The sequence below is a fragment of the Schistocerca gregaria genome, chromosome X (assembly GCF_023897955.1).
Source record: "Schistocerca gregaria isolate iqSchGreg1 chromosome X, iqSchGreg1.2, whole genome shotgun sequence".
Lineage (NCBI taxonomy): Eukaryota > Metazoa > Arthropoda > Insecta > Orthoptera > Acrididae > Schistocerca > Schistocerca gregaria.
Window position 1 is genome coordinate 401951851 of NC_064931.1, and position 21196 is coordinate 401973046.

At 38.9% G+C, this 21196-nt stretch overlaps 1 protein-coding gene across 3 annotated transcripts in view; it reads right to left on the reverse strand.

The window, feature by feature from the left end:
• Positions 1-21196, reverse strand: part of LOC126297376 (uncharacterized) — a 352843-nt gene that overhangs the window by 96316 nt on the left and 235331 nt on the right. For all 3 annotated transcript variants that reach the window (XM_049988102.1, XM_049988101.1, XM_049988103.1), the window contains exons 8-11: positions 14557-14755; positions 10138-10292; positions 9917-10038; positions 2519-2685 (exon numbers count right to left, since the gene is read on the reverse strand). In XM_049988102.1, the coding sequence (XP_049844059.1) occupies positions 2519-2685; positions 9917-10038; positions 10138-10292; positions 14557-14755 (643 nt within the window). The remainder of the gene's footprint in view (positions 1-2518; positions 2686-9916; positions 10039-10137; positions 10293-14556; positions 14756-21196) is intronic.

Here is a 21196-nt window from a genome sequence, read left to right on the forward strand (position 1 = left end):
CTACTAGGCAACAGCACACATGCTGAACCAAGGTGACTGAAATGCAAATCATTTCTGCAGAACATAGTAATTTACATGTCCTGAGACAATGGACATCCTATCTATGGTCATTCACGGGTTTTTGTTTTCTTCTGAACAAGAGTGTATCTTCCCTATACAGTACTGTGAATGGGGTATTTTAGAGGGTAAGAAAGTTATTCAGAGTATATCTGCTGAAAAAATTGAATGGAGGAGGCACATCAGTTTAAAGATGGATGGGGAAGGGAACAGAGAAAGTGATAGGTGAAGTACTGGGGGTAGTTAAAGTTATGTAATTAATTTTTTGTTTGCAGATACATGTCTCCAATCATGGTACACAATTAAATCTACATGCCACGGTACTATAGCATGACACTATAAAAACCAAAACAACACGGCACAACTGCTTAATCAAGTGGAGACGGGCTGAACCACTTTGTTTTGGTTCTTCTGGTAACGTGCTATGGTACTGTGGCATTGAGATTTCAATGTTAACCATGACTAGACAATTATCTATCAACAAACAAAATAATCATATAACTTAATTTTTTGGTTATAATTAAAATGTTGTGGCTACCACTTAGACAAAGATTATATGATGTTGTGGCCACCAGAGCCATGAGGTTAAAAGATGTGTTAGTGTAACAGTTTCCACTTAACACGGTTGAAGAGAAGCTGGTGTTGGCAGCAAAGAAAGAGGTGAGACACTGTGTTATCCATATGACAGGTGTAAAGTAGCCTCTGAAGATGACCACGCTGTACGGGGTAGTGTTCTGTATAACTAGATGGTCAAATGTGCCCTTGACCATACAATTTAATGATCCTTTGCCCCTTCTTCCAACAGAAACAATATTTTCCCACCACCTTACTTATGTTACATTTTACACTCCTCTTCACTGTTTTCTCAGATGTGTCTTCTTGCTACAGAGGAATTTCATTGTTCAATTCTTTTTATGTGTTTGTTTAATTTTTTTCAGACACAAACTCAAAGTTGGTCAAATAAATCTGATATAACAGATAACACAGAAAAAGCAAACAGCATTCAGGTGATAAACCATTCGCTGCATACCTTGTTTGTTCTAATAATTATTACACCCACAGGTCAAAGGAGGGATACATACAAGCACCAAAGTTACACCAGTTTGAAAAATCCTGTACCCAGATGCAATGCAGTAAGACATATCAGCACATGGAAAGTGATTTAGAAGGATAACCATTTTCTGAATTTCGGAACAACTATTCAATATTTTGTGGTTAAATTACTAAAAATTTAGTAATTACATGCACAACTCAGAAAACTCAAACTGATATAGAATACAGTTACATGAGATGGACAAAAGTTGGGACGAGTACAAAAAAGTTCTTAAAGACAGTTTGATTCAGCTTTAGTCACACTCCACTGATTTCTGTGCTTTGAACTGAAAATGATAAATCCTGCAAACATGGTATATACAGTTGAATACTTACTTTGACCATCAAAGATTATTGCAGTTCACAAATGATGTCAGTCAAGAATAGACTTAAGTTTTCGTTTGCAAATATAAATAAGCACTATTTTTAACACAGTAACTCATCTTGTTAAGCCCCACCCCCAAACTTTTCTTGTATCAATGCCTTTAGAGACTGGTTAATAGTAAGCCTTTTAGCTCAGTAATAACATGGGCGTGAACAGTGTCACTTTCAAGACATTTATGCAGAGTGGTCTGTTGAATTTCCCATGTCATAACATGATAATATTAGCTTTCTTTTATTACTCTTTGTGATTCAAAGAAACAATTGGCTCCATTGTCCTCTAGCACTTGCCATGCCAACACGTACTTTCTCACCACTTTTGTCTAACCTCAGTTGCCCTGTCTTGCATGGATGCGCACACTGTCTGTCTGTCTGCTACAACCAAAGAGCTGCAGTATACAGTTACTGATGGAATACTAATTGTTCTGTGTATTATGTTGTTTGTGTTGTGACATATTATTAAATTGAATATTGCCCTAGACTATTTTGCAAATGCTCCATCGAATGGCTACATTCAATTGCACAGTTACTTCTTGTTCACGTGCCTTCATACTACTCAACATTTCCCCTACGTACTGCACTGGTTATCTTTACTCATGCCAGTGCTTCTGGAGGATAATATTTATCATTTTGTATCTCTTACAACAAACATCAACTGTCCACAAGAAAAAAAGGGAGAATGATTGTTCTATCATTACTTGACCAAGACAAATAAATGTGCTTGAAACACAGCGGTATTCACAGATGAAAATGAGTTCACTGTACATATGTTACACTAATGGCAGTTGTGAAAAGCAACAGAATAACTATGTATTTAATTACTGTGTACACAGACCACTACATAAGAAGTTTATGCATTCTTCAATATAATGGAGCATGGCAATGCTGTGTTTCTAAATGTCACATGCTGAAAATGCAGTGTTTCACTACAAGTGCATTTTTATGATAATATTATCGAAATAAATAGTTGATGGTAGTAGCATATTACCTGTTGGGATAGGAGTACTAGCTGTCAATGTCTCACCAGTGGAATTTTTGTACTGCTCTTGAAACTTCATGACACAAGCATAGCTGCAGAAATTACGAACAGATGAATCTGACATGGCCAAGTGATACTGCATTCGCGTGAACACTGAACACATGTCACACAACATCCTGTAGACAAATATATCAACTAATGACACTTCAATCATTACAACAATACCTACAGTTGAACAGAACAGTATTAACATATGTAGGTGGAGAATGAGTGCGGAAGGTGAGATCTATAATAACAAACAAGGGATATCAAGCATAGTAGGCTTAGGTGGAAGGAAGGTGAGGTAACAGTAGTACAGGTGTTGTTTAGGAGAAGCATTAAGAATTAACACTGCAAGACTGCAAATCCATATTATATGTTATGTAAATTTATGGTAACAGGTTCTTCCATCGGTTCTTAGTAAAACGGCATAATTATAAATTCAAACCACTATATTGCAAATGTTCTACAGGATTAATTTATTGAGGGGTAACCTGTTTTTGGCTTACAAGGCCATCAGAGTTTAACTGCCTATCACCACCAAATAAGTCACAACATTTGTAAAAAAAAAAAAAAAAAACAACAACCACATTGGAAAATATCTTACTCATCTAAATTAAGGCGCACGCGCGCGCGCGCGCGCGCACACACACACACACACACACACACACACACACACACACACACACACACACACACAGTAAATGTCAACTTTAACAGTGCAGTAGCAGTAGTAGTAGTAGTAGTAGTAGTTGTTGTTGTTGTTGTTGTTGTTGTTGTGGTCTTCAGTCCTGAGACTGGTTTGATGCAGCTCTCCATGCTACTCTATCCTGTGCAAGCTTCATCATCTCCCAGTACCTACTGCAACATACATCCTTCTGAATCTGCTTAGTGTAGTCATCTCTTGGTCTCCCTCTACGATTTTTACCCTCCACGCTGCCCTCCAATACGAAATTGGTGGTCCCTTGATGTCTCAGAACATGTCCTACCAACCGATCCTTTTTTCTGGTCAAGTTGTGCCATAAACTTCTCTTCTCCCCAATGCGATTCAATACTTCCTCATTAGTTATGTGATCTACCCATCTAATCTTCAGCATTCTTCTGTAGCACCACATTTCAAAAGCTTCTATTCTGTTCTTGTCCAAACTATTTATCGTCCATGCAGTAGTTATGCAATTTAAAAGGTAAAAAGTTGTACAGTAAATAAATATAAAGGAAGCAAACAGGAAAAAAACATTAACACTAAGCTCTAAAACAGTGGCTACATAATTGTTTACATTATAAACAAATCCAATACAATAAAATAAAATTATTACTTGACAATGCTGCTTCAAGAGATATTACACTTGGAAAGTGATACAGAAACAAGTTAAAAGAAAGAATTAAAAATCCTAAAAACAGCACATATGGAGTACATAGCAATCAGAAGAAAATAAAATGAAATGAATAAATACAGGGAAACAAGCAATATGAAGGAACAGATAGTGTGGGAAGTGATGAAAAAGTGAAAGGGGAAGTATTAAACTGTATTTGGTCATTTAAGATTAAATCATGACTGTGGGCTAGAATTTTGTTGATTCCCAGGGCCTCAAACATATCGAGTCTTTGGCCTTTGTTTGCAAAGTGAAGGACATGGGATTGTGGCTGGTAGTTGTAGCCCTCACTCAGTACATGCTCAGAAAATGTGGAGTCTTATTCCTGCAACCCCGAGAAGTGTTCGTGTTCAGCCAGTCTAGCTGCTATGTCTCTGCCTGATTGATGAATATAAAACTTAACACAATCAGGACAAGTAATTTTGTATAACCCCTTGTTGGACAAAGGCCAACAACTATCTGTTGGCAGCCCTGGAAATTAATGAACATCTAGCCCACAGTCCTGATTACTTTTCTCAACTTCGCATAATACTCTCAGTTTTCCATTACTTCCCATACTATCTCTTATTTCATATTGCTCCATTTTTCTGTATTTATTCATTTCTTTTTTTTGTGAGTAAATGAGTATGTACTCCGTATATTCCGTTGTTATGACTTAATTCTTTCTTTTAATTAGTATTTGCATCAGATTTCATGTGTAATACATCTTTAAGTACTATTGTGAAGTACTGATTTTGCTTTATCTTATTTTATTGGGTTTGTTTATAATCACAGTTTTCGAGTTTAGTGTCTATGTTTTCCCCATTTGCTCCCTTTTATTTATTTATTATTTTTTAAACTGCATTACCACCACACTATCAAAGATTACATTTACTGTATGTTTGTGCTCAATTCAGATGAGTAACATCTTTTCCAATGCTGTTTGCAAATATTATAACTTCTTTGGCGATGACAGTCAGTCAAAGGCTGATGATGGACTTGCAAGCTGAAAACAAGTTAACCTGAATAAATTAATCCCGTAGAACATATGGAGTATAGCACTTTTCATTTATTATGCAAGCTAGAGTACAATTTATGACTTGAACTTAAAAAAAAAGGGGCAGTCAATAAATAAAACAGAACTGGATGCATGTTAAATGGAACGTGTTATTCAAATTAGTCTATACACCATCTCCTAAAATTGTCTCAAAATGGCATGGGCTTGGTTTTGAAATGGAGGAGGATCTAAAAAATGTAATGTCATTTATGATCAATGAGCTGAATGAAGCCTGTTGTTATGAATTTATATTATTTATAGCTGCTGAAATCGTGGACATGTTTCAAACATTACCTTAATGAACACTGTTCACTTGTTAAAATCATCTGACAGGACATCACTAATTTGAAATTCGGAATAATTGGGATAAACTGGAGCGAAGAAAGATAGGAGAAGGAAAAATCTGGAATACACTCACAGATGTATGAATCTGCCAAAGTATAACTGAATAACTATAACCTAGCAGCTCTTTACTGTAGACATTCTTTAGATAAGGGTGGAGTGGTGATTTATGTTAAGAACAAAATAGCTTATAGATCTTTAGACTTGAGTGAATACCATATTGATCAACATTGTGAGGTTTCTGGAGTTTTAATCTGTACTGACTTCTCTGAAATTACTGCCCTTTCATTTTGTAGGGCTCCTGCAGGCAAAATCTGTATTTAGAATTTCTGTTAACTCATCTCTTTACAAAAACAAAAGCTATTATAATTGTAGGCGATTTTAATGTCGCCTTTCTTACAGATAACATGGGGAGAAATGATTTATCGCATTTAATAAACTCTTTTAACCTAACAGCACCGGTGGATTTTCCCACTAGAGTCACAGCTAATTCTACAAATCGAATTGACATCATCATCTTAAACAGCAGTAGAATTCTAAACATAACTGTAAAACGTATATTGAATGGGCTAGACCATGATGGTCAATTACTTTCATTTGATAATGTTAGCCCTCTTTGTAAGAACAACTCTTGCAGTAAAACTTTCAGAGTAATTAACACATAGTCTATCAATAGCTTCTGTAATACCCTGCAAAAAGTAGACTGGGATCAGATTGAGCTCTTTGACAATGTTAATGACAAGTACAATGCTTTTCTAAATGAATTTATCTGCCTATTCGAAGTGGCCTTTCCTAGAAGGACTGTTAAACAAACGTGAAACCTACCCTAATAAAAACTGGCTAACACTGGGCATTAAAATGTCTTGCATAAGGAAAAGGAATCTGTATGCCTCACTCAAATCCAGTTATAGTGTAGAAAAGGAAAAACATTACATACCACACTGTTCTATCGTTACAAAAGTGCTAAGAAGGGCAAAGAGTATTTCTATAAAATCTGAAATTTATGTCTGTAACAACAAAATTAAAACCATATGGGGCATAATAAAAAGGGAAACGGAAAATCCCTGCTGCAGAAAACACAACAAAAATTAAAACAAATGGTACCATTCATGACAATGTTGAAATAATCACTGAAATTTTTAACAACCAATTTCTGGCATCACCAGTACAAACTGGAAAAACATTTTCTGTTAATGAAGCTATGTTATCCCTTCAAAAAGCTATTAAGAAAAAAACCAAGCAGATTAAAGTGTCTCCTGTCACAGTACATGAAATTGAGAATATAATTAGAGAGATGAAGAGCAAGAATTCTGTTGGCATAGATGGTATCTCTTCAAGATTACTGAAGGAATGCTATAAGTCGATTGTTCCTGAGAGACTAAAGTTTGCTATTGTCAAACCTCTCTTTAAAAAAGGCAATAAAGCTGACTTTACCAACTATCGGCCTATCTCCCTTTTAACAATCTTTTCTAAAATTCTTGAGAAATTGGTCCAGAAAAGACTTCTTGAACAACTCAAGCATTATAAGGTATTGAACAGTAACCAGTTTCAACAGGGTGTATCCTTCACTCATCAAATCTTAGAGTCTTTTAATAATAAATTTTCACCTGTTGTTATCTTCTGTGAACTTTCTAAGGCCTTTGATAGTGTTAATCGCGAAATCCTCTTAGCAAATGCTGAATATTATGGTATAAGTGGCTCAGATGGCTCATAGATTAAATCCTACCTAGCTGGAAGAAAGCAGAAGGTCATGTTGAGCGACTGTGGGGGGGGGGGGGGGGGGGGGGGTACTCTGTGTCATCTAGCTGGGGCTCTATTGGCTGTGGTGTTCCTCAGGGCACTGTAGTTGGCCCCCTTCTCTTCCTCATCTTTATCAATGACCTTCCCCTGTTTACCAGATTCAAAACTCACTTTACTCTTTTTGCTGATGACACCCCTATCCTCATCAACAAAACTCCCAACCTCAATCTTAAGGAATCAGCCAATATTGTCTTTAGTGAAGTATGTAACTGGTTTGTAAATAATGGGTTATCACTAAATGTTAATAAGACCCAGTTTGTACATTTCCAAGTAAGGAAAAAAGTTGAGGATCAATTAAGTATTACATTGAATTACGTATTACAGTTTCATCAGTTAATTCTTGTCTGCTGGGTGTGATACCTATACTTGTATCATCGGCAGAAAGTACCAGCTTTGCAGCTTCGTGAATATAGAATGGCGAACATCAGAGGACCAAAGACCAAACCTTGTGGCACCCCATTCTTGATTGTTCCCCAGTTTGAGAAATCACCAGCTTTTTGCATATTATGTGAACTGCTTATTTCAACTTTCAGCACTCTTCCAGTTAGATATGATTTAAACAATTTAAGTGCTGTCCCATTCATACCATAGTACTTGAGCTAATCTAGAAGTATTCCATGATTTACACAATCAAAAGCCTTTGAGAGATCATAAAAAATCCCAACAGGTGACTTCCGGTTACTTAGAGCATTTAATATTTCATTAGTGAAAGTATATATAGCATTTTTCATTGACAAACCTTTCTGGAAACCAAACTGACATTTTGTTAAAACTTTATATTTACAAAGGTGTGAAGCTACTGTATAATACATTACTTTTTCAAGAATTTTGGATAAGGCAGTCAGAAGAGAGATTGGGCGGTAGTTGTTGACATCAGACGTATCCCCTTTTTTTATGTAGTGGTTTAACAATGGCATACTTCAGTCTATCTGGGATAATACCCCGCTTCAGAGAGCTATTACATCTGTGGCTAAGAATCCCACCTATCTCTTGGGAACAAGCTTTTATTATCCTGCTGGAAATGCCATCAATTCCATGTGAGCTTTTATTCTTGAGAGTGTTTATTATCTTCCTAATTTCAGAAGGAGAGGTGGGTGGAATTTCAATTGTATCAAATTGTGTGGGGTAAGGCCTCTTCCATTAACTGCCTTGCTTCTTCGAATGAACATTTAGATCCTATTTTCCCAACAACATTTAAAAATGATTATTGTTTTCTGCTTCCGGCTTGTTGTTTGTCAAGTTTCCAGTTGCTTTGATGGTAATGCCGTCACCCAGTACTCTTGGTTGCCCTGTCTCCCTCGTAATAATATTCCAAATTATTTTGATTTTGTTATCAGAGGTCTTAATAATCTCAACACCCTGTAATTGGCTTTGAAGTCACTTGGTGAAGCATAATTTGCTGTAGACAACAATGAGTCCATGGCATCTTATGAGAAAATATAGTTCTAAGCTTTATTATTAGTGGAACTCCATTACCAAAAGCTTGTCTCCATTATCATTGGCCAGGTAGAAGAGGATGGATTGTGGCTGGCCAAGAGCCTCCATTGTTCAAACAAGTATTTATATGGTTTCTCACAAGTATCCCAAAAATTACGCTGATAGTCTTGTGTTTATTTAGTGATATGTTTGAATGAGTTCATGAACTGTTGTTACAATCACTTGCCTATTCCCATATTATTAAAAATAGTGTCAACTGCCCCAACTTGTTGAAAAGCTGCAATGCTCTCAGAATGTATACAATATATTCCTGGGGATTGCCACTACATTCACACATAACTACTTGGCAGCACAGAATCCAGTCTGTCCTGTTTGGCCTGCATTTAGGCAATTATTGTAACAGGTGTATTCAAGTCAGTAAGTGGTCACTGGTGTGCACATCACTGACCATTTCCACAAAAGTACTGTCACAGGGATTAGTATCATTATGAGCAGTTATGCATGAGCCTTTAGTAGTGTCAAAGTGTATAATCTCCCTTACATTGAATAGAAATAGGCTTTTAATTGAATGAGATTTTCGAAGATACAACGCTTGGTCAGGAGTTTTTGAATTCCATAGAACATTAAGTACATTAGAAACAATACACAGAGTTGGGGACAGTGTGATGATGATAGTGAAAATCATTTAGTGTTCTAGTTTATGGTGAGATGTACGGCAGACAAGAGTTGGTAAGGTTGCACTGTACAGCACCTACACTGATATGGGCCCAGCTTTCAATTTGATCTCAACAAGGGGAGTAATGGAATTGTATACATCTACAAAGATGGCCCTCACATATTTGGCCCTTGTCTTTGCTGGGACATCTATTACCTCACAGCACAGACATGTCAGACTCTTTAAATATCTCTTGTAGTCACAGACAGAGTGACCTGGTCTGTGCCAGTGGTGTCAGCCTCTCAACATGTATTCTTGTAACCCAGGTAATGAAACCTACATCCCCTTAGCAACACACAATATTCCACTGTCTTGCTGTAGAGTGCTGAAACAAGTCCAGAGGTTACAGCTGTAGAGGACCGGTGGTTATTATGAGAGTCCAGGAGTTGCTGAATTCCCTAACTCACCAATTTTGACGAAGTTGTCTGAGGTGCTGGACACTGGTTGTGATGTAGAAGGCAACTAGTAGCTTACCAAAGGGTGTGCATGTGAGAGAGAAAGAGAGAATATTCATAAGAATTAGAGGATACATTGCATACCTAAGTCCTACATTACAATTCATATTTCCAGTACGTTGAGTGTACAATTTGGATCTCCAACACATCGAGTAGAAATTTGGAACTGCAACAAAATTAATTCAATCCCACTACATATCCTGAACTCACCGCTTTGTAGGTGTGGCACTGACTGAGTACTGGTACAATGCCAGACAATTAAGTGAACACATCAGTAGGTGGACACCCCTAGCAGTTACACGCTTAATCATATCAAAATTGTATTTCTTCACCTGTAACAAGTTAGAGAACAAAATGTATTATTATGTACATTTGTATTTATTGGTGTAAACTAGTATTCAATCTGCAAAAATTAAAAAGAAAATACTTACCTTGCACCAGTTACACGGAACAATTCTGCGATTTGCCAGTATGAACACATTCATACAGGTTCTGCAACAGAACCTGCGAGGTACTTCATCATAATATGCAACGTAATTATCTGCATTTGACAGGTCAAAATATTTCCTACATACATTACACTGATCTGCAAACACACAGATAACGAATAATACAGTAAAATTGAGACTATGAGAATAGTAAGGACACAAAAAATAAAAAGGAACATTTGGAAGAAGACATTGCCAATTTTATTTTATTTATAGACTCAATATTCAGATATAACATGCCAATTGTGAAAAATTATCTGCTATACAAATTCAAGTAATAATAATAAAACACTTTCACCGCACCAGACTGAGTTTTCATGTTTTGATTTAACTATTATGTTCCAATGTTGAAACGACAAACCTTCTGACATTCTAAGAGGACCAGGTTCCCCCAGTTACAAGATTTTTAAAACAATGGAGGTGCAGTTGTGCTATTTATATTTTGATCTTCAATGAAATATTGGAAAATCCAAGGCAGAATATAAATAACAGAACACTATGTATAAAGTCAAGCAGTTGATACATGAATGGAAATATCTGACTGATTATGTTCTTCTGAGCAGAGTTCACAGTCAAGTAGAACTCTTTGAAGGACAAAGGAAAAAATGTTAAAATGTAACTTTAATTTCAATCATCACAATCACAAGTTTGGTCTTACGTTCATTTTCAAGTATATTGTAATGACAACACAGTTGAAATTAGAATTATGGTGACTCAAATTTTTTTTAAAAATTCAGAAAGGTGGACCATGGTAGTTGTCACCAATAGAACCCCTGCCCAAGGCCTTATCACCACTGAATGCAGCTACTCTCAACATCCTGTCAATTCCAAACCCACAATGCCATTGTACATATGACAAACTACATCCTCACATTCTTTTTTGAGTAAAAAAATATAAAAATACATCTGTGATTGGGTGCACAGACATTCACAGCACTCTCATATGCCAACCTGTCATTGCTCACTTCGAAAAATCCTTCCTGGCCACCCAGGATCCTTCACGATCACTGATGTTCAGGTTCACAGACAGTAAATTCAAAACTTTGAACCAAGACTAAGGGGAACCACACTGTTTTCATACGTCCACAACCTCAAGACATATTTCCCTACTTGTTCTCCTGTTTCTTTTCAGTTCAGCATGCCATGTCCTGGATCTCTTCTTGCACCTCTCATGTGGCCCCATAAAAAGCCCTGTTTGTTTGAAACCCACCAACAAGATTTTCTTTCACATGCTGCCATTCTTTCAAGATGAAGGTATCTCCATTGCAGTCTTGCTACCCATGGATAACCCATCTGCAGTAATGAGAGACTCCTTACTCAGTAAGCTGAAGGCTTGACAAAAATGCACAAAATCCCAATACTAATCCACAAACCAATCTCCAATGTCACATCCTTCCTTTGTCTCCACAGCCCCAAACTATCTGTGAAGGAGCACACTACATATTACCGAACATAATCCTGGCCCAGAACAGATTAACTGTATTGTCACTTAGGACCTTGACCATGTTATATCATCCCCTGAAATAAGAAATAGCCTCCCAAAAATCCTCTTCTAGTTCTCTCATAGACATATTTCGCAGTCCACCCAACCCATGAAATATCCTGGTTTTTCTTTATACCACTCCTACATCCAACTCCTTGCTACATGGGCCACACCAGTACAAAAAGCTGAAGGACAATACATGTCCGAAGCATCCAATCAACACATCCTATTCCAGACATCGCAGGTCTAACCTACACCATTCGTGGAATTGTCACTTATGAAAGGCACCCACATCATATACCAAGTCTATTGCAGTTTCTGCACAGCCTTTTACATGGTCATGGACACCAACCAGTTATCTGTCTTAGTGAATGGTTATCGGCAAACCATAGTCAGGGTGAAAGTTGAGCACCCAGTGGCAGAGCAGGGTACCAAATATGACAAGAGTCCTCTATGTTGCAGTCAGATAAGCTGACTGCTCAGCTACAGAGATCCCTTCCGTTGCCTCCTCAGCTCTTTCTTTCTTTTCAACTGTTCTTACAAACATTTCTACCTCCTTTCTGTTTCTCCACATCTGGACTATATAAATACTCCTGACTCAAACCTAGCTTTTATTTGATATGACTTGGCCTGCCTATAGTATTCCCAACATCTCTGCTTTAGCTATTATCACAGAAGATACAGCAACTGACTTTCCCTTCTGCCAGCCTTCAGTAATTTATATCATGATGCTCCAGACTGTTACATGAAAACACATTACATAAAAGAACCACAAGAATAGATTAACTTATAGGTCCACATTTATTTTCATTTTTTGGATAAGTTTAAAGCACACAAACTGTGTTTTGTTCAATTCATATTTATTTAACGGAAACTAATGTTTCTTTTATTCGATCATATTCTGAGCTTTTTAATATTACATTCCCAGCCTGTGTTATGACCAAAGACTGTCACTTTTGTTATCTTTTCTTTTCGAGGCTATAGTTCGTTGCACACTTTATGGATGCTAATTCATATAAAGCAGTTAATGCTGGGCTGCAGCATACTTTTCTCATGTTGGATTTTTTTCAGTTTTTAATAGGTTTCATGTAAGTTTACGCATTTTATTGTTTATATAACTGGTACTGACTTTTAAACAAGAGTACACTGAATTAAGAGAGTATTTTTTGACTATAACAACTTTTTCCTGTAAGCTATCGAAAGTTTCGCAAAGACAGTTCACAGCTGAAGTGTTCATGGACTGACATTAGCTGATACTCATGTCCAAATTTTCATTTTTTTCCTGCATTTACATTACTGCATCACAGTTCAAGTATGGAGATGCTTTTGATGGCCTAGCAGACTAATCCTGGCATGAAACACGTGACCACATACGTTACACATAAGAGAGGGTGGAGGGAATGGCTGGGCTTGACAAATTTTACATCTCTGACATTCTTGCTCAAAATTTAAGACAGTAGCTGAAGTAATTGTGCGCCAGTGGTTATGATCTTCTGCTGTAGCACACCAATTACTCGGGTCAATGTTTAGACTCTTTAGATTCTTCTGAAATTGGTTCTTTAGAGGAGCACCATGGGACTTCACTTCACTATACAAAATTTGTCAATGAAGTCCATTGTTTCTCATTCACTGGACGTGCCCAATCCATCGGAGCTGGTGATCAGCAACTGTGGCTTCTATACTGTACATCTTTGCCTTCTCAAGAATAGTAGTGGTTGATACGAGGTAATCCCATTTTATGTTCATAATGTATCTAAGATTCTGTTGGTTGAAGTGTTGTAATTTCTTAAGATCACAATGATTTAGCGTCCAGGTTTCGCAACTGTAGAGCAGGGTAGAAACAACTGTTTGATACACCACCAGTATGGTGCATAGTGTCAGATCTTCATCTGGGTAAAGCCTATGTAGGAAATGTCCAAAAGCAACATGTGAAGCACGAATCCTGTTTTCTACATGTCCTTTTACAATGAGCAATTAGTCAGTAAGATACTTCCTAGATAGAGGAAGTCATCTACTTGTTACAAAGGTGTGCTGGAATAGAGATACTGAAATCTGGAAAGACTGTTCCAGGAGCTGGCTGTGAAGTACCTTTGGTTTTTGGCTGTTGATAGTCAGGCCAAACTGTTCATATGCAGTACTGAAATGATTTACAGACAGTTGCAGCTCTGTGGGGGTGTGAGCTGGAGAAGCACTGTTGTCTACATATTGCAGTTCAGTAACTTAAGTCAAACTTGTGGGACCTTTCAGAATACTGTATGGCTTTTTCAGATGGATATTTTCAGAAGAGATTATTAAATTCCATGCAGTTTTGTCATGTCAGTGACATGTTTTTATGTGGTGCACTTTTCATGAGATAACATATCTTGTTACTAAATCACTGATAAAGATTTTTTGAGTCTGTTCTGTATCCAGTTAAATTTGTGGCTGATTCAGTCAGCAGATCTGGGTACCAAGAATTTTGCTAGACACAACAACCACTGACACACTGCCAAGAGCACTTTTCACTTTTAAATAAGAACTACTTCTATGGGAAAAAAAACAACAGAATAATCCATTACAAGGACAGTTTACGTCATTAGTTGAAGTAACACATTGTTTAGTGCATTCTGCGAGCTTAATCAAGTGGATATTTCCTTCCTAGCCTGGATTTTCCAGAAACAGCACATGGAGAACAACTTTTCTTCTGACATTACTGGTGCTAATAAGGACTAACTTCTGCTGAAATCTCATATTTATCATCTCTTACACATGCAAATAAAAAAAATTTAACACACAACAGTTATATCTTAAAAAAGCTTGAAGAGCAAATCTAACAATTACAGAATTCTAAGTAAATATATTATGTTAGTAAATCATTATCATTATGACCAGTTTCTTACCTGCAATAATTCTGTTAACAAATTTAAATGCAGCAAAACATGGTTCACTGCACAATTTGTTATAGACACCATTCAACATCACTTCGATAGTCACCAGCTTCTCATTATTACAGACAGCACACTGATGAATTACTGGTGGAGGTTTTTTATTACCACTCATGTAATCATATTTTTCCATACATTTCTGGCTGCAAAATTCCTGAAATTCATGTGCAAATTACTTACCACTGCTTTAACTGAAGAAACATGTCATAAATTGCACATTCCCGTCAAGATTTCAGCATTTTAATGACTGCTTTATTTTGGCATGAGTTTTGTTGCAAAAGCATTGTACATAAATCACATGTTCATAATTCTGATGTTTGTGTTAACTGTTAAAACATTTGTTGATGTTGATTTTATGTCCATAGTAGTGGAAATAAAATGAGGCAGCCGACTTTCTCAGTAGATGATTGTGGTGTTTGCGTTTAGGCTTTAACTTGTAATGTCAAATAAATGCAAAAAAACTGATTAAAACAATATAATATTCTGCAGGAGATGATCAGTCATATGAACAGAGGTAATATATTACTCAAAATTGAAGAGAAATTGTAAAAAAACATTACATGAAGTGTCATAGGTGTCATTCTTCATAAAACTTCATGGAAAGTAGTAACTTCTCGGTTGTTAACAATGTTTGCCATCAGCATCTACATGGGAAACTACCTCCAGAGGTCCTGGCACAGTGAAAATATACTATGCTTTTCTGTCTATTTGCTCTGCTCTATCCAAAACCAGTGCCGAGGCAACTGTGGTGCACTACAGACCATAGATGAAAGGGGAGTTGTGGAGATGTGCGTGGATGAACAGATGTGCAACTACCAGGCCATATGAACCAAGGGGCTACCAACAGTGTCTCCTTAATGTCTGTTCAGCAAATGTTGCTGCATATGGGCCTCCACAGCGAGCACGTTGTTCATCCACCTGTACTGACTGTACAGCCGTGCAACAATCATTGGTAGGGTCCAGGCCAGAGAAGGGAGCATTATGGTCTGTGGTATGTTTTTATGGCATTCTCTAGATGATCTCACCATTCTGGAAGGCACAATGTATTGACAAGTATGCATCTATCCTTGGGAACCATGTCCACCCTGACATGCAGTTTGTTTTTTATGCGGCATGAGGTCATCTACCAGCAGGTCAATGAAATGTGTCACACAGCTTTGAGTGTATTTATATGGTTTGATGAGCACCACGATGAGTTCACTGTACTCCCTGGAGTTAAACGCAATGAACAGTCTGTGTGATCACATGAGTCAGATTGTTCATACCACGAATCCTCAACTGAGAAACCTAGTGCACCTGCCCACGGCACTGGATTGGCGTGGCTCCACATTCCCATTGGTACCTTCCAGAAACTCACTGACACTCTTCCTGTATGTCTGTGGAGCAAAAGGTGGTTATTCAGGCTGTTGACAGGTGGTCAACTATGTATATATGGTTTGTATATACTTATTGGAAGATTTAACTTTTTTGTTACTTTTACATCAGTTGCTTGTTCAGATATTGTCCAAACTTCTTAGTGCAAATATCTGAATTCCATATGTGGCAACTGATGGTACTACTGAACAGCACTATTAAAGATACCACTTTTTCCTTTAAATAATTTCCTTTTTGGGAACAGAGAGGTTTGGGCGGCTGGGCTCCCTTCTGCACCTTTCCAGTCATTTTCATTTACCATCTTCACTGTGCTGTCTAAATATTTTGATTTTTCTATGCATTCCAGTTTTTGTTTGTACTGAAGTAGCATTATAAAACTCTCCACTTGATTTGGCTTATATTTAATTCGCCGCCTCTTCAAGAAATGTGGCAACACATCAAACCCTAAAGTTCCTTCATTTATATTTATTTCAAAGCTTAGGCTACAACATTGTTGATTCCAGAGAAAATTTATTCCCTGGTCTGCCAAAGCCCCATTTATTTGCAAAGAAATTAAATGACTGAGATGTGTGGGTGCCCAATAATTTGGCAACCATTTTTTTGGTTTTAGACAATCAAATAATATCATATGTCAGCCTCAATGCAGAATAAATGGGGAGAACCATTGACAGAAGGGGGAGGGCGGACGGAGAAAGTCACAAGAGAGTAAGGCAGATGCCAGACAAGAGATTCATTGGAAGAATCCTCAGGAAATGTAGTCCATCACATACAGGAAATAGAGAAGATGCAAAGACGAGCACCCAGTTTCATTGCAGGTTCATTTAGTAAACAAGACAGTGTCAGGTAGATGTTCAGGCAGGTCCAGTGGCAGACGCTGCACGAAAGACGTTCTCGTCATCTATTGTTGAAAGTTCCAAGAACGTACTCTCCCTAGAGTGTCAACCAATATATTGCTTCCTCCTAGATAGTTTAATTAATTTCTTTGCGTGTTTTTGGGTACTTGCATTGTTTAATTCATATTTCGGTCGTATTATAGTATCTGACAGTTGTAGCATCGCGCTTTAGTGTTTACTTGGTAGATTCTTATTTAAATTGCATGTGAGTTTCGTATAGGAGGTGCAAATTCGAGTTTTAGTTACTATAATCGTAAATTCAGCAGATTGTAGCGCAGTCATTAGGCATTTGTACAGGTTAGTTGATACATTCTTTGCGTGTTTCGCTTGCGTTATCTAGGCACGGACTCCTGTTTCAGTAACTGTTGTTCAACATCGATTAGAATGGACAGGGACTGCGATTGCTGTGTTCGGATGAGGGCTGACTTGGCATCCCTTCGCTCACAGCTGCAATCGGCGCTGACTTCGGTCGCGCAGCTTGAGGCTGTTGCCAATGGGCACCACTGTGGGGAGCCGGACTTGGGTATCACGGGGATGTCAACCTCGTCCCGTCTGTCCCCAGATCGGTCTGCCACTGTGGTTGCCCCGGTTGCTGCAGTGGGGCTGAGCCCTCGCCTGTGGTTGACTGGGAGGTCGTTCCAAGGCGTGGCAGCAGCGAAAGGCGTCCCCGGAGGCCGATCATAAAGCCTCTCCGGTGCATCTGACAAACCAGTTTCAGGCACTGTCTCTGGCTGAGCCAGATGCAGCTGCCTGCCCTGTGGTGGGCTTACTGGTAGTTGGGAGCTCCAATGTTAGGCGCGTAATGGGGCCCCTTAGGGATACAGCGGCTAAGGAGGGGAAGAAATCCAGTGTGCACTCCGTGTGCATTCTGGGAGGAGTCATTCCTGATGTGGAAAGGGTCCTTCCGGATGCCATGAAGAGCACAGGGTGCAGCAGCCAGCTGCAGGTGGTGGCACATGTCGGCACTAACGACGTGTGTCGCTTTGGATCTGAGAAAATTCTCACTGGTTTCCAGTGGCTATCTGATTTGGTGAAGGCTGCCGGTCTTTCTTACGAGATGAAGGCAGAGCTCACCATCTGCAGCATTGTTGACAGAACCGACTGCGGACCTTTGGTGCAGAGCCGGGTGGAGGGTCTGAATCAGAGGCTCAGACGGTTTTGCGACCGTGTTGGCTGCAGATTCCTTGACTTGCGCCGTAGGGTGGTGGGGTTTCGGGTTCCACTGAATATGTCAGGAGTTCACTACACTCAGCTGGCGGCTACACGGGTAGCGGAGGCTGTGTGGTGTGGACTGGGCGGTTTTTTAGGTTAGAAGGCCTTGGGAAAGTACGGGGTGGGCTGCAATGTCAAAGGGTGCATGGCAATTACAGGACTTGCGTGGATGAAGGAACAGTCGGAATTATAGTTGTAAATTGTTGTAGTTGCGCTGGAAAAGTCCCTGAGCTTCAAGCGCTAATAGAAAGCACAGAAGCTGATATCGTTATAGGTACAGAAAGCTGGCTAAAGCCTGAAATAAGTTCTGCAGAAATTTTTACTTAGTCTAAGACGGTGTTCAGGAAAGATAGATTAGGCAGAATTGGTGGTGGAGTGTTTGTGTCTGTCAGTAGTGGTTTATCTTGTAGTGAAGTCGAAGTAGATACTCCGTGTGAATTGGTATGGGTGGAGTTATACTTAACAGCCGAATTAAGTTAATAATTGGCTCCTTCTACCGACCCCCAGACTCCGATGATACAGTTACGGAACAGTTCAGAGAAAGTTTGAGTCTCGTAACAAATAAATACCCCACTCATACGGTTATAGTTGGTGGGGACTTCAACCTACCCTCGGTATGTTGGCAAAAATACTTGTTCAAAACCGGTGGTAGGCAGAAAACGTCTTCCGAGATTGTCCTAAATGCTTTCTCCGAAAATTATTTCGAGCAGTTAGTCCACGAACCCACGCGAATTGTAAATGGTTGCGAAAACACACTTGACCTCTTAGCCACAAACAATCCAGAGCTGATAGAGAGCATCATGACTGATACAGGGATTAGTGATCACAAGGTCGTTGTAGCTAGGTTCAATACAGTTTCTTCCAAACCCATCAGAAACAAACGCAAAATAATTTTATTTAAAAAAGCGGATAAAGTGTCACTAGAAGCCTTCCTAAAAGACAATTTCCATTCCTTCCGAACTGACTATGCAAATGTAGACGAGATGTGGCTCAAATTCAAAAATATAGTAGCAACAGCAATTGAGAGATTCATACCTCATAAATTGGTAAGAGATGGAACGGATCCCCCGTGGTACACAAAAAAGGTCCGAACGCTGTTGCAGAGGCAACGGAAAAAGCATGCGATGTTCAGAAGAACGCGAAATCCCGAAGATGGGCTAAAATTTACAGACGCGCGAAATTTGGCACGTACTTCGATGCGAGATGCCTTTAATAGGTTCCACAACGAAACATTGTCTCTAAATTTGGTAGAAAATCCGAAGAAATTCTGGTCATATGTAAAGTACACAAGCGGCAAGACGCAGTCAATACCTTCGCTGCGCAGTGCCGATGGTACTGTTACCGACGACTGTGCCACTAAAGCGGAGTTATTGAACGCAGTTTTCCGAAATTCCTTCACCAGGGAAGACGAATGGAATATTCCAGAATTTGAAACACGAACATCTGCTAGCATGAGTTTCTTAGAAGTAGATACCTTAGGGGTTGCGAAGCAACTCAAATCGCTTGATACGGGCAAGTCTTCAGGTCCAGATTGTATACCGATTAGGTTCCTTTCAGATTACGCTGATACTATAACTCCCTACTTAGCACTCATATACAACCGCTCGCTCACTGATAGATCTGTACCTACATATTGGAAAATTGCGCAGGTCGCACCAGTGTTCAAGAAGGGTAGTAGGAGTAATCCATTTAACTACAGACCTATATCATTGACGTCGATGTTCAAGAAGGGTAGTAGGAGTAATCCATTTAACTACAGACCTATATCATTGACGTCGGTTTGCAGTAGGGTTTTGGAGCATATACTGTATTCGAACATTATGAATCACCTCGAAGGGAACGATCTATTGACACATAATCAGCATGGCTTCAGAAAACATCGCTCTTGTGCAACGCAGCTAGCTCTTTATTCGCACGAAGTAATGGCCACTATCGACAGGGGATCTCAAGTTGATTCCGTATTTCTAGATTTCCGGAAAGCTTTTGACACCGTTCCTCATGAGCGACTTCTAATCAAGCTGCGGAGCTATGGGGTATCGTCTCAGTTGTGCGACTGGATTCGTGATTTCCTGTCAGGAAGGTCGCAGTTCGTAGTAATAGACGGCAAATCATCGAGTAAAACTGAAGTGATATCAGGTGTTCCCCAGGGAAGCGTCCTGGGACCTCTGCTGTTCCTTATCTATGTAAATGACCTGGGTGACAATCTGAGCAGTTCTCTTAAGATTGTTCGCAGATGATGCTGTAATTTACCGTCTAGTAAGGTCATCCGAAGACCAGTATCAGTTGCAAAGCGATTTAGAAAAGATTGCTGATGGTGTGTCAGGTGGCAATTGACGCTAAATAACGAAAAGTGTGAGATGATCCACATGAGTTCCAAAACAAAACCGTTGGAATTCAATTACTCGATAAATAGTACAATTCTCAAGGCTGTCAATTCAACTAAGTACCTGGGTGTTAAAATTTACGAACAACTTCAGTTGGAAGGACCACATAGATAATATTGTCGGGAAGGTGAGCCAAAGGTTGCATTTCATTGGCAGGACACTTAGAAGATGCAACAAGTCCACTAAAGAGACAGCTTACACTACACTCGTTCGTCCTCTGTTAGAATATTGCTGCGCGGTGTGGGATCCTTACCAGGTGGGATTGACGGAGGACATCGAAAGGGTGCAAAAAAGGGCAGCTCGTTTTGTATTATCACGTTATATGCGAGAGAGTGTGGCAGATATGATACACGAGACCTTTTTACGAAATTTCAGTCACCAACTTTCTCTTCCGAATGCAAAAATATTTTGTTGAGTCCAACCTACATAGGTAGGAATGATCATCAAGATAAAATAAGAGAAATCAGAGCTCGAACAGAAAGGTTTAGGTGTTCGTTTTTCCCGCTCGCTGTCCGGGAGTGGAATAGTAGAGAGATAGTATGAGTGTGGTTCGATGAACCCTCTGCCAAGCGCTTAAATGTGAATTGCAGAGTAGTCATGTAGATGTAGATGTACGTGTATATCACAAAAAGCCATGAAGATAAAATTAGAGAGATTCAACCCCATAGGGATGTTTACTAGTGATCGCTCTTCCCATGAACCATATGCGACTGGAACAGGTAAAGGGGGAAG